At 44.2% G+C, this 13,534-nt stretch overlaps 1 protein-coding gene across 1 annotated transcript in view; it reads right to left on the minus strand.

Moving 5' to 3' along the window:
• Nucleotides 1–1,904: 1,904 nt before the first annotated feature.
• Nucleotides 1,905–13,534, minus strand: part of LOC135079853 (cartilage oligomeric matrix protein) — a 29,703-nt gene continuing 18,073 nt past the window's right edge. Inside the window, exons 7-21 of the mRNA XM_063974467.1 lie at nucleotides 12,835–12,951; nucleotides 12,257–12,373; nucleotides 12,051–12,170; nucleotides 11,782–11,973; nucleotides 11,353–11,588; nucleotides 10,473–10,637; nucleotides 9,179–9,385; nucleotides 8,609–8,777; nucleotides 7,298–7,475; nucleotides 5,193–5,368; nucleotides 4,594–4,699; nucleotides 4,176–4,385; nucleotides 3,679–3,862; nucleotides 2,631–2,868; nucleotides 1,905–2,304 (exon numbers count right to left, since the gene is read on the minus strand). Coding sequence (XP_063830537.1) covers nucleotides 2,213–2,304; nucleotides 2,631–2,868; nucleotides 3,679–3,862; nucleotides 4,176–4,385; nucleotides 4,594–4,699; nucleotides 5,193–5,368; nucleotides 7,298–7,475; nucleotides 8,609–8,777; nucleotides 9,179–9,385; nucleotides 10,473–10,637; nucleotides 11,353–11,588; nucleotides 11,782–11,973; nucleotides 12,051–12,170; nucleotides 12,257–12,373; nucleotides 12,835–12,951 — 2,507 coding nt within the window. The 3' untranslated portion in view covers nucleotides 1,905–2,212. The remainder of the gene's footprint in view (nucleotides 2,305–2,630; nucleotides 2,869–3,678; nucleotides 3,863–4,175; nucleotides 4,386–4,593; nucleotides 4,700–5,192; nucleotides 5,369–7,297; nucleotides 7,476–8,608; nucleotides 8,778–9,178; nucleotides 9,386–10,472; nucleotides 10,638–11,352; nucleotides 11,589–11,781; nucleotides 11,974–12,050; nucleotides 12,171–12,256; nucleotides 12,374–12,834; nucleotides 12,952–13,534) is intronic.

Below are 13,534 nucleotides of genomic sequence, written 5' to 3' on the forward strand. Positions count from 1 at the left end.
ACGACTAGGTACGAGTATCATTATAATTTTCCTTAACCTGGAGCTGTTTTTATTACATTTCATTTCAAATTAAATTTGTTTCAAGGCTCTATCAAGTTGACACCAACACTAAAGCAGTAGGTCCATATTTTGAGTGAGGCCACGTATGTCCAACTGTTTAAAATTCTGACTCTAAAGTTAAAAAGCTATTTTCTTAATATACAGAGAACAAACTTGTCAGAGGGTGTCGGTAATGGAAATAATAAACCGAGCACAATTTCATTAGCGGGGATCTAAAAATGGTAATTCATGTTGCATTTTTGCACAGCTTAGTGCTTGTGACCGTCTGTGTGCTAATAACAACGAGGGCCAGTCGCCGCTCCGACATAAATTGCGGATTTTATTGGCCAGCTCGGAGTTTCGTAATAATTTTGAGTCTCATAAACTTTTTTGAGTAAACGAAGTTTAACATCTCTTTTAGACCATAGCTTATTTACGTGGTTGGCTTTATAAACTCCTACTTTATGAAACTGAACGAGAAGTTATTTTATACCTTTAGCATGTCTGGTTAATCGGTTGTGATTGATCATAACGTTTGCTTAAAAATTTGTTGTTTAAGTAATTCAGAAATTGCGATTACGTAAAATATGAAAACTATTTATTACAAAGTAAATTAATAAGAAACAATCAATAGTATTGGTTGGAATCGCAATGACCGCAGGAACAATATTCGGACATCCTGGAATCGGATGACCTGGCCCGGCGAGATCTTCTCCACACAGTGAAGAGCGACTTTTTGCCCATCACTTTCTTTCTACCAAATCGAATCCTCTTCACTTCGGGCTTCGGTATAATGATGGGTCTCGGCGCACGTCGTCTGCGAATAACCCTTCGCTGGAAGACCACTCCTCTAGGTATGATGATCCCTCTAGCTAGCGTTCGAATCATCAACTTTGCGCGGTCTTTTGATTTCCTTGGCAAGATGGGTCGCAGAATATCTTGAACACGCGCCGCTCTAACCCTACGCCTCACTACCACTTTACTAGTGCTTGGGGCAGTATCTGCCGCAGGAACATTTTGAACTGGCGCTCCATCGCCCCTGTTGAACATCGAAGTAGTCTTGTGTATCCCGACTTCACTGGCTATCTTCGGATTGCTTTTGTTTCCAATTTGTAATTTTACCTGCATTTCTTCGTGCACATTATTGTTGGTCGACTGACGAGAAGATACCGAGTTAACTGGGGAATTCACTGAATCAGCGGTTACTGAATTCTCAGTCTGAGTAACCACGTTATTAGAAACTTCGTCTACGTTTTCTTTATTAGAATTTATGTCTTCTACTTCTTCATCAGAGCTCATAACGTCCATCGCATCCATATTAAGTACGTTCCTGTATAAAAGTAGGTTTTTCAAAAATAATTGTACAAAATTACTCAGAAGTGTAAACTTATAGAAGTGCTGTCAAAATGACTGTGCTGATAGATTTTAATTTCGTCTTTTAATTAATAAATTATGGCCAGTCCCAACAATCTGAAAGAAGTGTTTTCGCAAAACATGTGTGTTTGCGATCCTAAATTCCCTCTCAAACTGTGCAAACAAAAATTATAATATTATACCTATAGTATATAAGTATAAAATTAAATCATCTATTTTAATACAAAAATGAAAATATTTTTTATACTATAACGAATACTCTAGCCGACGTCTATCAAAAATTCCATGCTTTGGTCTGAGGCTTTGGTACTGTGAAATATTATCTCCTATAATTAGATCCGATCCCTCCATCGGAACTCTTTGACAGCCTTTATAAAAAGAGCCGCTTTGAAAAGCTTCGGAATATGCTTTTGCTACTACAATGTTTCATCAAGATAGATTTTTTAGTTCTATTTACATAAAGTTCAATAGGCACACAATAAAAACAAATACAAAATTAAAATCACTTTATTAAAATGAACGTCATCATTATACTTAGGTACTTAAATATTAGGTGTCCTTACCCACTAATTACATAACATTTATTCAAAAACTTTCCATTTTCGTAAAGAAAAATGCACTTTATTTTATTTATTTCTTTCACAATCTCAGAAATGGGTCGTCTCAACGCATAATTCGACATTTAATCTTTTTTTTTAAATCAGGACAATTAAAATTCTCTCTAGATTTAAAAAGAATCCATGTTACAGGTGGTAAGTTCTGGAGACACCATGTATTTTTGTATTAATTTATCTAAAAGTTACTGGTAATAAAACTCGTGGTCTACTTCTAGTTTCTTCTCCTTCAGGATTCGTGGCGACAGCTCTGAGACTATGTTTGATGGAATTTTATCTGGAAAGAGAAATTATTAACTAATCAAACGATGTAATAAGTATCTTCTTGTAAATGCTGACTCCTCACTACAGCAGGATCGGAGTAAAACTACTTTTTTTTATGATGGTAACCGCGAATCCCTATTAAAACATTATCTTCTTCTTTTCATGTCGACAACAAACTTATACAGTGCTAGTTCAAAACTCCGGTATAAGAGTGGCGTTTTCAGTAGCTTACAGCAAAAGTGAAAAAATGGAAAAAATAGCAATATTTTTCTTTGCAATTTCTCTTCATCATACTCGTGAGTCATCTGAAAACAAAATTTTCTCAGTTTTTCCACTCACCATTACACCTATACACTAGGTTAGACCAGATGATCATCTCTTGTGAGAAGCAGAAGACGCCGAGCCTTCCTCCCTTCAGGGTGTTGTCATACACGTTCCCTGAGTCGGCCACGAGGCGGTTGTTCTCGTATATCTTGAGACGGATCAGCCCGATCTTCGGGCGGTGCAGCAGACTCCAGCGATAGGCCGTCTTTTCACGCCAGCCTACGTTGCGAGGGTCTTTCCATAGGAGAGTCACCTAGCAAAAATAGAAGACCATTATAATTTCCATTTCAAGGACGAAAATTTTTCGTTCGTCTTTCGGCCTTATCATCACTTTCTACTGTGTGAGATTCTGGCAAACAGCTTCTTCACTGTGGCAAAAAAGATTAGACTAGAAAAAAATCCTAGCAGCGTTTTTTACTAGGAGTTAGTTGAAGAACTGTGATTAAAAGCACTTAGGAATTCAGCACAAGTACATTATTATAACAAAAAATATTTTCCAACTTCATGTCTCCAGGGATCAAATTGTTTGAAAAACCTAACTTACCCAAGGGAGTCAACTTTGCCTCAACTTAATTTAGTATTTATTGAGAATTAACTAACTTCCGAGTCTTGTCACCGCTCACGTATAATTTATGAAGTGGGAGCATTTTTGGGGAGGTTATTTACAACCTAGTTAGTGAAGTACGTAATAATAATAACAATCTGAAATCACTTTTCAACATTCTGACACAAAACCCAAGAGTTTTGTAGTACTACTTTTAATCCCTATCTGGTCAACGGGACTATTTCCAACCTCTCTTTCCCATCACTACAACCCCTATTAGCTACAGCTTGACCATAAAATAAAAACCCAACCAGTGAAGGCCAAGTTTGTCCCAGGGGAAAGTCCCACAAAGAAAGTAATCAGAAGAACATAAGAGATCGAAATTAAGGATCGATTGACCTGACCAGGGGTAGACTCGGTATTCCACAGAGCGTTCCTAAGCGTTTTCCATGGCTCGGTCTTGGAGTTGACTTGGATACCGGGAACATAGGAAGAGTTTGAAATAAAGTATCGACTTACCTGGTCAGGTGTAGACTCCGTGTTCCATAGAGCGTTCCTGAGGGTCTTTCCTGGCCCGGTCTTGGAGTTGACCAGTTTGAGTTGGATGCCAGGTTCCGCCACGGCTCGGAAAGGCGTCGTCTGCCAATACGTTTGAGTGTTCTTCTTCCACATTACCACGTAGAAGCGCTTGTTGTTTTGATATCTGGTGAAAAGATAATAATTTCAAAAAATAAGTATGCTGTTAAGGGGCTTCCTTGACACAGTTAAAATTGGGGCATCCTATGTTCCTGATAATGATTGAAACTTCATTAATGACTATGCATGCATACCTCTTCTGGCGACTAGGAGGCAGGAGAGAATTTTTTTTACACTAAGAATTATTTGCCTCTTGTTCTGCACAAGCAAAATTACTTTTTGTCAAGATTTAGGTAGGTTATATTTATAGAATTTATAATCAGTTAGAGCACCTCATTTTCTCGGAGCACCAAACCATATTTTGCAAACAAAACACTTACCCAAATATAAACCCGACATAGTCATCATCAATGTTGCTGTCAACGAAGAAAGTGCCATCAAAGTCGACCCCGCCAAAGTATTCGAAGCCGACGGCAAGTCCAGGGTCGGAGTTGAGCGTCTGGAGTATCTCCGCACCCTCGTTGTTGATGGCCCAGTTGGGGTCCTGTTGCGACTCGCCCTCGGGGTCCAGACGGACTGTCATGTATTTTCTAGAATAGGAATAATGATTAAAATTATTATTTTAGATATTATCTCTATAATATCAGCCTACGATTGGAGAAGAAGTCTCTAACTGTAGAAGACTGTATTTATCAATACCAATCTTCATATCTCATTCTGAGGAGATGATGATAAAGAAATAAAGAAGAATAATATTAATGCGTTCTGTTAAAGCAAGAGGGTAATCTAATAGATTACCTGAAGTCCGTCCGATGAATCCTTGAGTTGTTGGGGCAGTTGTCAAGTTCGTTGATGACTTGGTCGCCGTCGAAATCGTTGTCGCAGGCGTCGCCCACTCTATCACCTGGACCAAATATTTATTGATAAAAACTTTGCACGTTCTTAAGTTTTAATTAAATATGAATGCATAGCTTATCCCAGAAACCATAGTATAAGTAGGTATAAGGGTTCACTTGTCGACAAACGTAACGTAGGATGTTCCGACAATCTCAAAAAAGCGGGAAATCAGGCTTTTTGACGCGGTTTGACGTTTTAGTCATGGTTGCCGCCTTTCTTAGGGAAGACGAGTGATAAATCGGCTGCAAAAATGATAACATCATCTAGAAAAAACCCATTTGGAGTCTCTACCTTTGCTATCTCTGGTTAGCAACTAGCGGGCTCAGCGTCGCGTCGCACGCGTCGCCCTTGCCTAGACTATTCCCAACTATGCCCTAACGTTGCTATATCCCTTTGGTCGCAATTAGCACCTTGCTTAGGGGAGGCAAAGTTAAGTCCAGCAGCAGAGCAGTTGTCTGAAAAATTACTTATATTACCTAAAAGCCTATCAGAGTCCCTACCATTGCTGTCCCTCTGGTCGCGGTTAGCCACGAGCGGGCAGTTGTCCTCAGCGTCGGGCACGCCGTCGTTGTCGTCGTCGTCGTCGCACGCGTCGCCCTTGCCGTCACCGTCCACGTCCAGTTGGTCGCTGTTCGGATCGTACGGGCAGTTGTCGAGGCCGTCTTGGATGCCGTCCCTGGAAAAGTAAGTTGGAGCTAGTTTTGTTTCGATCAAAATATGTCCACTGCTGTATAAAAGTTAAGATTCCTGCCGTCCCTGGATAAATAAGAGTTGAACTTGGAGCTACTTTTGCTTCGATCAAAATACGTCTACTGCTGGAAAAAAGTTAAATTTCTCCCTTATAGATTTCTAAAGTAGCAGTCCAGCTTTGCTCACATGCGTCCAGTTGGTTCTTGTGACCTTCACCAGATCGTCGATCCACTTGGGAGGCTTGAAAATACTGTTTTTCGGTCAATGATCAAAGCTCGAGAACTTTTTTGCCCCAATGGCCATCAGTTCTACAAGCGAATACTTGGGGTGCCCAAAGTTATGGTTCCAAAGTAGTGGTGGAAATATTTTTAGCGTCCAATTCATTGCGAAATTACCAAATAAGGTCCCTTTTGCAATTATTTGATGTCAAAGCAATCGCCAAATGTGTGAAACCTCCTAAATACGGGACTATTCCCACGTCTCGTTCCCAGCGCTGCAACTCCTGTGTAGCCAGGATTTACAGCTTGTCCGCCAATAAAAACCCAACCAGTGAAGGTCAAGTTGGTCCCGGGGGAAAGTTAAACTGTGTACTCACTGGTCGCGGTCGACGTCGCTGTCGCAGGCGTCGCCGACGTTGTCGCGGTCGGCGTCGTCCTGCGCGGGGTTGCGCACGCGCGGACAGTTGTCGCACGCGTCGCCGATGCTGTCGCTAGAGCTGTGTACTCACTGGTCGCGGTCGACGTCGCTGTCGCAGGCGTCGCCGACGTTGTCGCGGTCGGCGTCGTCCTGCGCGGGGTTGCGCACGCGCGGACAGTTGTCGCACGCGTCGCCGATGCTGTCGCTAGAGCTGTGTACTCACTGGTCGCGGTCGACGTCGCTGTCGCAGGCGTCGCCGACGTTGTCGCGGTCGGCGTCGTCCTGCGCGGGGTTGCGCACGCGCGGACAGTTGTCGCACGCGTCGCCGATGCTGTCGCTAGAGCTGTGTACTCACTGGTCGCGGTCGACGTCGCTGTCGCAGGCGTCGCCGACGTTGTCGCGGTCGGCGTCGTCCTGCGCGGGGTTGCGCACGCGCGGACAGTTGTCGCACGCGTCGCCGATGCTGTCGCTAGAGCTGTGTACTCACTGGTCGCGGTCGACGTCGCTGTCGCAGGCGTCGCCGACGTTGTCGCGGTCGGCGTCGTCTTGTGCGGGGTTGCGAACGCGCGGACAGTTGTCGCACGCGTCGCCGATGCTGTCGCTAGAGCTGTGTACTCACTGGTCGCGGTCGACGTCGCTGTCGCAGGCGTCGCCGACGTTGTCGCGGTCGGCGTCGTCCTGCGCGGGGTTGCGCACGCGCGGACAGTTGTCGCACGCGTCGCCGATGCTGTCGCTAGAGCTGTGTACTCACTGGTCGCGGTCGACGTCGCTGTCGCAGGCGTCGCCGACGTTGTCGCGGTCGGCGTCGTCCTGCGCGGGGTTGCGCACGCGCGGACAGTTGTCACAAGCGTCGCCGATGGTGTCGCTAGAGCTGTGTACTCACTGGTCGCGGTCGACGTCGCTGTCGCAGGCGTCGCCGACGTTGTCGCGGTCGGCGTCGTCTTGCGCGGGGTTGCGCACGCGCGGACAGTTGTCGCACGCGTCGCCGATGCTGTCGCTAGAGCTGTGTACTCACTGGTCGCGGTCGACGTCGCTGTCGCAGGCGTCGCCGACGTTGTCGCGGTCGGCGTCGTCCTGCGCGGGGTTGCGCACGCGCGGACAGTTGTCACAAGCGTCGCCGATGGTGTCGCTAGAGCTGTGTACTCACTGGTCGCGGTCGACGTCGCTGTCGCAGGCGTCGCCGACGTTGTCGCGGTCGGCGTCGTCTTGCGCGGGGTTGCGCACGCGCGGACAGTTGTCACAAGCGTCGCCGATGGTGTCGCTAGAGCTGTGTACTCACTGGTCGCGGTCGACGTCGCTGTCGCAGGCGTCGCCGACGTTGTCGCGGTCGGCGTCGTCTTGTGCGGGGTTGCGAACGCGCGGACAGTTGTCGCACGCGTCGCCGATGGTGTCGCGATCTGTGTCCTCTTGGCGGGGATTATACGCTCGGGGGCAGTTGTCTTCTTCGTTTATAATGCCTGGCAAAATTATTATAATAAGTCACTGGCTCGTATAACTACATACAGGCACAGAATAAGTAATAGTACAGGTACAGAAGGATTACTCCGCAAGACGATTTAAATAAATGCGAGTCTTGCTACGACGCGATACAGTGGAATTCAGCTCGCACAGCACTACGTACCTACAATTTTATTCTCCTACAAGTTTTGTCTCTTTCTATCGCGTGCCTCTGAACTCTTCTTACGCTGTTAGGGTTGCTGTCTAGTAGTGTCTAGTAAAAAAATAATTAATCTACTTATTTGTTATGAGGTACGTATGTAGGTAAGTACGCATTCATTATGGAAAACCTTGGGAGAGGCCTTTGCCCAGCAGTGGACGTCATTTATTTTGGCTGAAACGAACGAACGCATTCTGAGCAGTAGTCATGGTAGGTTAGGTTCCTATACTATTCTAAGAATTATTGATTACCTACATGGTCAACATACCTTTCAGCATCTTTGGGAAGCGAAAAAAAAGATAAATCCGGTAGATTTCTTTTCGAATTTAAACACCCGAACGCCGCACAATAATATTTCTTTCTCTTTATGTCCATTTTTAAATAATACTTCGATCATAGAATTAGTTACTACAACGCACGCCAGCGTCCTGACGGGCGCGCGCGTGACACTCGACTGATATAATACCCGCCGGCGGGGCGCTTCGCTATAGGTAATTATCGGATGTACCGCGCGGAGTGAGCCAGGCCTGATACAGGTTAGGCCACAAATTCTTGCAAATAGCCACGCTTGATTTCTTGACAACGGTTCGAGGTAGAGACGAGTGGGTGATGGGAAACTATGCATAATTTCATTACTTTCTAGTTCAACCTGTAGTATACACACGTGATGTTATATTATCCCACCAATTTTTGATAAGAAAAGCTTTCCATTTTGTCATACCAATAGAGTTACAAGGATTGCGAATCGCAATTTGCGATCTTTCTATCTACTCTTCATTGTTCTTTATAGGCTTCAAATTTTTATCTAAAATTGGAGGATTGTTTTCCATCAGTTATTATCTGATTCAATCTCTTGACTATGGTTATTGTACCTACCTACCTTACAATGCTATGCATAAGGGTTTTCTTCAAAGTTAAATTATTAACACTTACCATCATCATCCATGTCGGGATCGCAGACGTCTCCTATCCCGTCTCCATCCGTATCCTCCTGGTCGGGGTTATACCTCCGGGGGCAGTTGTCGCAGAGGTCACCGCGCTTATCGCTCTGGTCTTCATCCCTATCGGCCTGGTCTGGGTTGGCGATGAGTGGGCAGTTGTCCTGTATGCCATTGTGAAATGTTATGGAAGAGGTACTTTTGCTATAGCAATCTAGTACCAGGAAAAGTCAAGGCGCCTTTTGCCAGATATTTACTAAGGAAAACGTGGGACTGCTAAATTATAAATACTCGTAGATAGAGCTATAAACATTTCGCTGGTTCAAGTTGAAGCATCAGGAAACGTCAATGATTTAAAAAGGGAAAGACTGCGTGGTTTCAGGCTTTATAACAACGTTACAACAATCTCAAAAGTTGGAACGCCACAATTTAATTACATTTTCAGTCTGTGCCCTAGAAAAAATAGATTTCAAAGCATTTTTACTGGGTGTGAGAATAAAAGTAGTATACATCTTCTACCGCTAATTCGCTAGTAGCTTAACAGAAAAGACAAAAATATTCTCACCGGGTGGTTAGCAATCCCATCTCCATCCGCGTCTGGATCGCACGAGTCTCCTACGCCGTCGCCATCTGCGTCCTCTTGTCCCGAGTTGGAGACGGTGGGACAGTTGTCAGCTTTGCAGCGGACTTCTGAACAGTCCAGGCGGTGGTCGGGGTATCCGTCCAGGTCGGTGTCCCGCCCACAGACTGTGCCGTTACCCGCCCAGCCCGTCTGTAGGGTAGGATAATCTTTTGAATTTGAATTGCGAACTTCGAACAACGTTATTTATGAAGTATCGAATATTTCCATGCCTCTAACGAAAAGTGGCATGCCATTTATGGATCTACGTAAATAGCGCTACAGATTAGCTGAACTACTGATGGTTCGTGAACTGGACGGATCGTAAAGCTAGTGGTCATAGGTTCAATGCCAGAACAACAAGTGCTTGAACATTATCGCGTATTGGTGCAGAGTTGCAGATCAACGTAAAACATCTACTTAGATGTTTTTACTTACTCGTATGTATTTCAACATGGTTATGCCTATCTATTGTCTAGTTTCTTTACAAGCTGATTTACCTTTTAACATGTAGCTTGTATATTATACTTGTAGTAACATTTCGTAAAGCGAAATATTTTACGAGAATAGAATTTGGTCCCAATATGAGAAAAGTTATAAGAAAAAGAATTGAATTGCGACTTCTATTGTGAAAGTTAGTTTGGTATTCCTACTTTACAAACAAGTATTCATGTTTCAAAGTCTATTCCAGAGAAGTTTCAGACATTTCAAGATGAATTGCTTGTCATGCAAATTCCAATCCACTTGAGCAATTTATATTTGATTAGCATTCGAGCAAATAAAATATCAAGCCCTCAAGTTTTCATACAAACTTAGGTCTAACTCGCTCAATCTATCAATCATTGTGTATCTCTTTTCATTGTAACACTTTTCTTAGCTAGACTAAATAACTTAGTAACATGTAAGTAGGTAAGTACACGAGGAATAGGAAACCTTTTTGTAGTGCGTTTAATATCTGTAATCATTCTTATTGTTATTGTAGGCAACACACAACCTATATGACACTTTTTGGTGTAAGCAACACCTGAATATTCAAGTTACTCACCGCGCAAACGTTTTTATTTTGTTACCGCACCTACCCACAGACGACATTGAGCCGACGGTAGTAGTTGGGATCGCACAGCCTCATCAGAGACTCGGAGCCCTGGTTGAAGTCGTCCAAGCACGTCTGGGTGGTGTTCACGAATATCTAAAAATGTTGAGTCCAAAACCGTGGGTAGACTAGTTACTCAGTACTCACCGCGCAAACGCATTTGTTGCCGTACCCACAGACGGCGTTAAACCGCCGGCAGTAGTTGGGGTCGCACAGCCTGATCAGAGACTCGCCCCGGTCAAAGTCGTCAAAACACGGCCGGGTGGTGTTCACGAAGAAGTTGCCTCCGCACGGCACGCAAATGTATGAGCCCTGCCAAAAATATTTATTGTCATCTGAGAAGTTTATGAGTTATACTTAATTGATATTCCACAAGCTAGACGTCAAAGTTTGTTAGAATATCGTACACTGATTAAAGCGTGGGACACTTGATCCCGATTATATTAATTAAAAGGAATAGTACCTGTTCAATTCTTCCTAAGTTGAAGAAGAAGAACTCATACCTAGATCTAATAAAACGGTAAAAAAAGAAACGGACCTAAATGAGATCCCTGTAGGACCCCTGACTAATTATAATCGCTTGCGGTGAATAACCCTTGACAGTTACAGACTCGTGTGTTTTATGTTAGACTACCTACAGTCAATACAGCAGTGCTTCCCATGTGTTTCAAGCTTAACACAAGACAGTGGGTGTGGTCTACTTTATCGAATGCGTTGTTGAAGTCTTAGAGACTTGGCGGATGTTTGGTGTAGCGGCTCTGAACGGACTACTATGACGAGAGGTCCCGGGTCCGATTCCCGGCCGGGCAGAAATTGAAATGATGGATTTTAATTTCTGTGACGGGTCTGTGTGTTTTTTTTCTGTGTATAATATGTATTTATTTACAAAAGTGTTTAAGTATGTTTATATCAGTTGTCTAGTACCCAATCCCATAGTACAAGCTTTGCTTAGTTTGGGGCTAACGGCGCAGTGTAAAATGTCGAAGGAAATGTCCAAGGATATAGCATTTGTTTCATCTTCACTTACCGGAGTGTTAACGCACAGTCTTCCCCTCGGGCAAATTGCCCTGCCCTCAGCGCACTCATCGATATCCACACACTGTTCCTTCCTGACTTCATTCCCTGCCCCCCTCCAGCCCTGGCTGCCCTCAAACCCGGCAGGGCAGGGGCCGCATTGGAAACCTCCCTCTTCGTTGCGACAGGAGACCAAGTCGTCGCAAGGTCTGATCAGGTCACACTCGTCTACGTCTACGCATCCGTAGCCTGAGAAATATGGGTATTGGATTAAAAACTTAGATGTTCTAAACAAAAGAGCATCAAACTCAAATTCGGCAGCACTTGGCGAAAGAGTATCTACTTCTATGATTATTTTATCTACAGGTATATAGCTACCAGCATCTTCCAAGTCTGCTATGTCTATCTACATCGCTTTAGTTGAAAGGCAAATAAGACCTACCATCTCTATATTCGTATCCTTTCTCGCATCCCTCACACTGGTAGTAAGGGCTGTTGGACATAGGTCTGCAAGGCCTATTGCCGCAGGGCCTATGGGTTTCGCAGATATGCTGGCATCGTCTTCCATCACCGGAGTAGCCTTGAGGGCAGGAACCACAGCGGGGGCCTGCTGAAGTTTCCCGACACTCTACCCCTGGAAGAATATCAAAAGAGATCAGTATCTATAGATACTTTGGGACAATAGGCTGTTTTAGAAATGAATGAACAAACCTTGGAAGCAAGTGTTTACGGTACAGGACACCTTGTAACAGTCCTGTCCGTTACCAGTATATCCAGCTGGGCAAGATCCACATCGGAACTCTCCGTTAGGCAAGTCGTGACAAGGAACGCCTAGAAGAGTGAAAAATGAGGATGAAGAGGTCCTAGAGCATTTTTGTAAAATAATATATAATTTTGGGATATGTGCCTATACTTACGTCCACCGAAGCAAGGGTTGGCGCTGCATGGAGAGGTGCAAGTTATCCCGTCACTGGTCTGGCCGTTCGGACATCTATCGCATCGGTAGCCTTTGTCCGTGTCCGTACAATATTGTCCTAAAATAGTTAAATGTAACTTCTTAATCGAAAAGAGATACTTCAAGAGAGTGATTTTCTGGCTTACTTATTTTTGGGTGTAGTTGATATAGAACTATTATTTGCTGATTTAGTATTATGTATTGTTAATACAGCTTAACAAGAATAAGTCTACAAACGAAATTATCATTTTTCTTTAACAAACCAGTTAAGGATAAAGGGACAAATCGCAATCGACACTTCAGCATGGAAGCTGCTGAAAGTCGCTTTCAAATCCCGCCAATTTGAAAAGGGGAGTACCTATACGAGACTAGTCCCACCTCTCGTTTCCACTATTCCAACTCCCGTGTACCCAAGATCTTTTTTTTATCCACAACGAGGAAGCTCTTGGCCTGTATCTCACCTGATGGTAAGTGACGATCAGGCCGAAGGTGGAAGCGAGCTTCTTCTGTTTTATTTTAGGATCTTCATCAGAATCTTACCCCTCGAGCAAGGCCTCCTGTTGCACTGGATGGGCACGCAGCGGCGGCCGTCGCCTTCCATGCCGGGCGGGCACGGTCCACACTCCGCGCCCGAAGCCGTGTTGCGGCATTGCACGCCTGTACCCGGTTGCAATGTTAACTTTGTACCTTGGCTTTGTACCCTTAGGCCTAGTTCAGACTTAGCGATAGTCGCGCGGTTTCTGGGCAGTCTTCGTATATTTGCATAAACCTTAACAGCACGGTTACCGCCACATTGCCTCGTCAATGAGAACCATCCAGAAACCACCCGGTTATAGCGCGTGTCTGAACCAGGCCTTATTTTGCATTTATGATCTTTGACATTATCCCTTTACAAGGATTGGTCAACTTTCCTTGCCATCAACTGTTGGTGTCGCGGGCACTATAGGGATGGTTATTTTTCTGGTAAGGGTCATTACTGGTTAAGGCAACCAACTATATTTAAAAAGCTATTTCGTTCAAATCCCTGATAATAAACAGTTGACACTATGATGAAACCGGACGGCCCGATGGCTAAAGTTATGATGACATCATGTGCAATGATGCAAACATTAATCTGTCATTGACTGCTCCTAACTCATGAATTTAGCATTCAATTTTGTCATTAGTCTACGAGTAGGTAGGTATTATCTATCTCACAAAATATGGTTTAATATTATTTATTTAATATTTCCATTTGCGA

This window comes from Ostrinia nubilalis, chromosome 17, assembly GCF_963855985.1.
Source record: "Ostrinia nubilalis chromosome 17, ilOstNubi1.1, whole genome shotgun sequence".
Taxonomy (NCBI): Eukaryota; Metazoa; Arthropoda; class Insecta; order Lepidoptera; family Crambidae; genus Ostrinia; species Ostrinia nubilalis.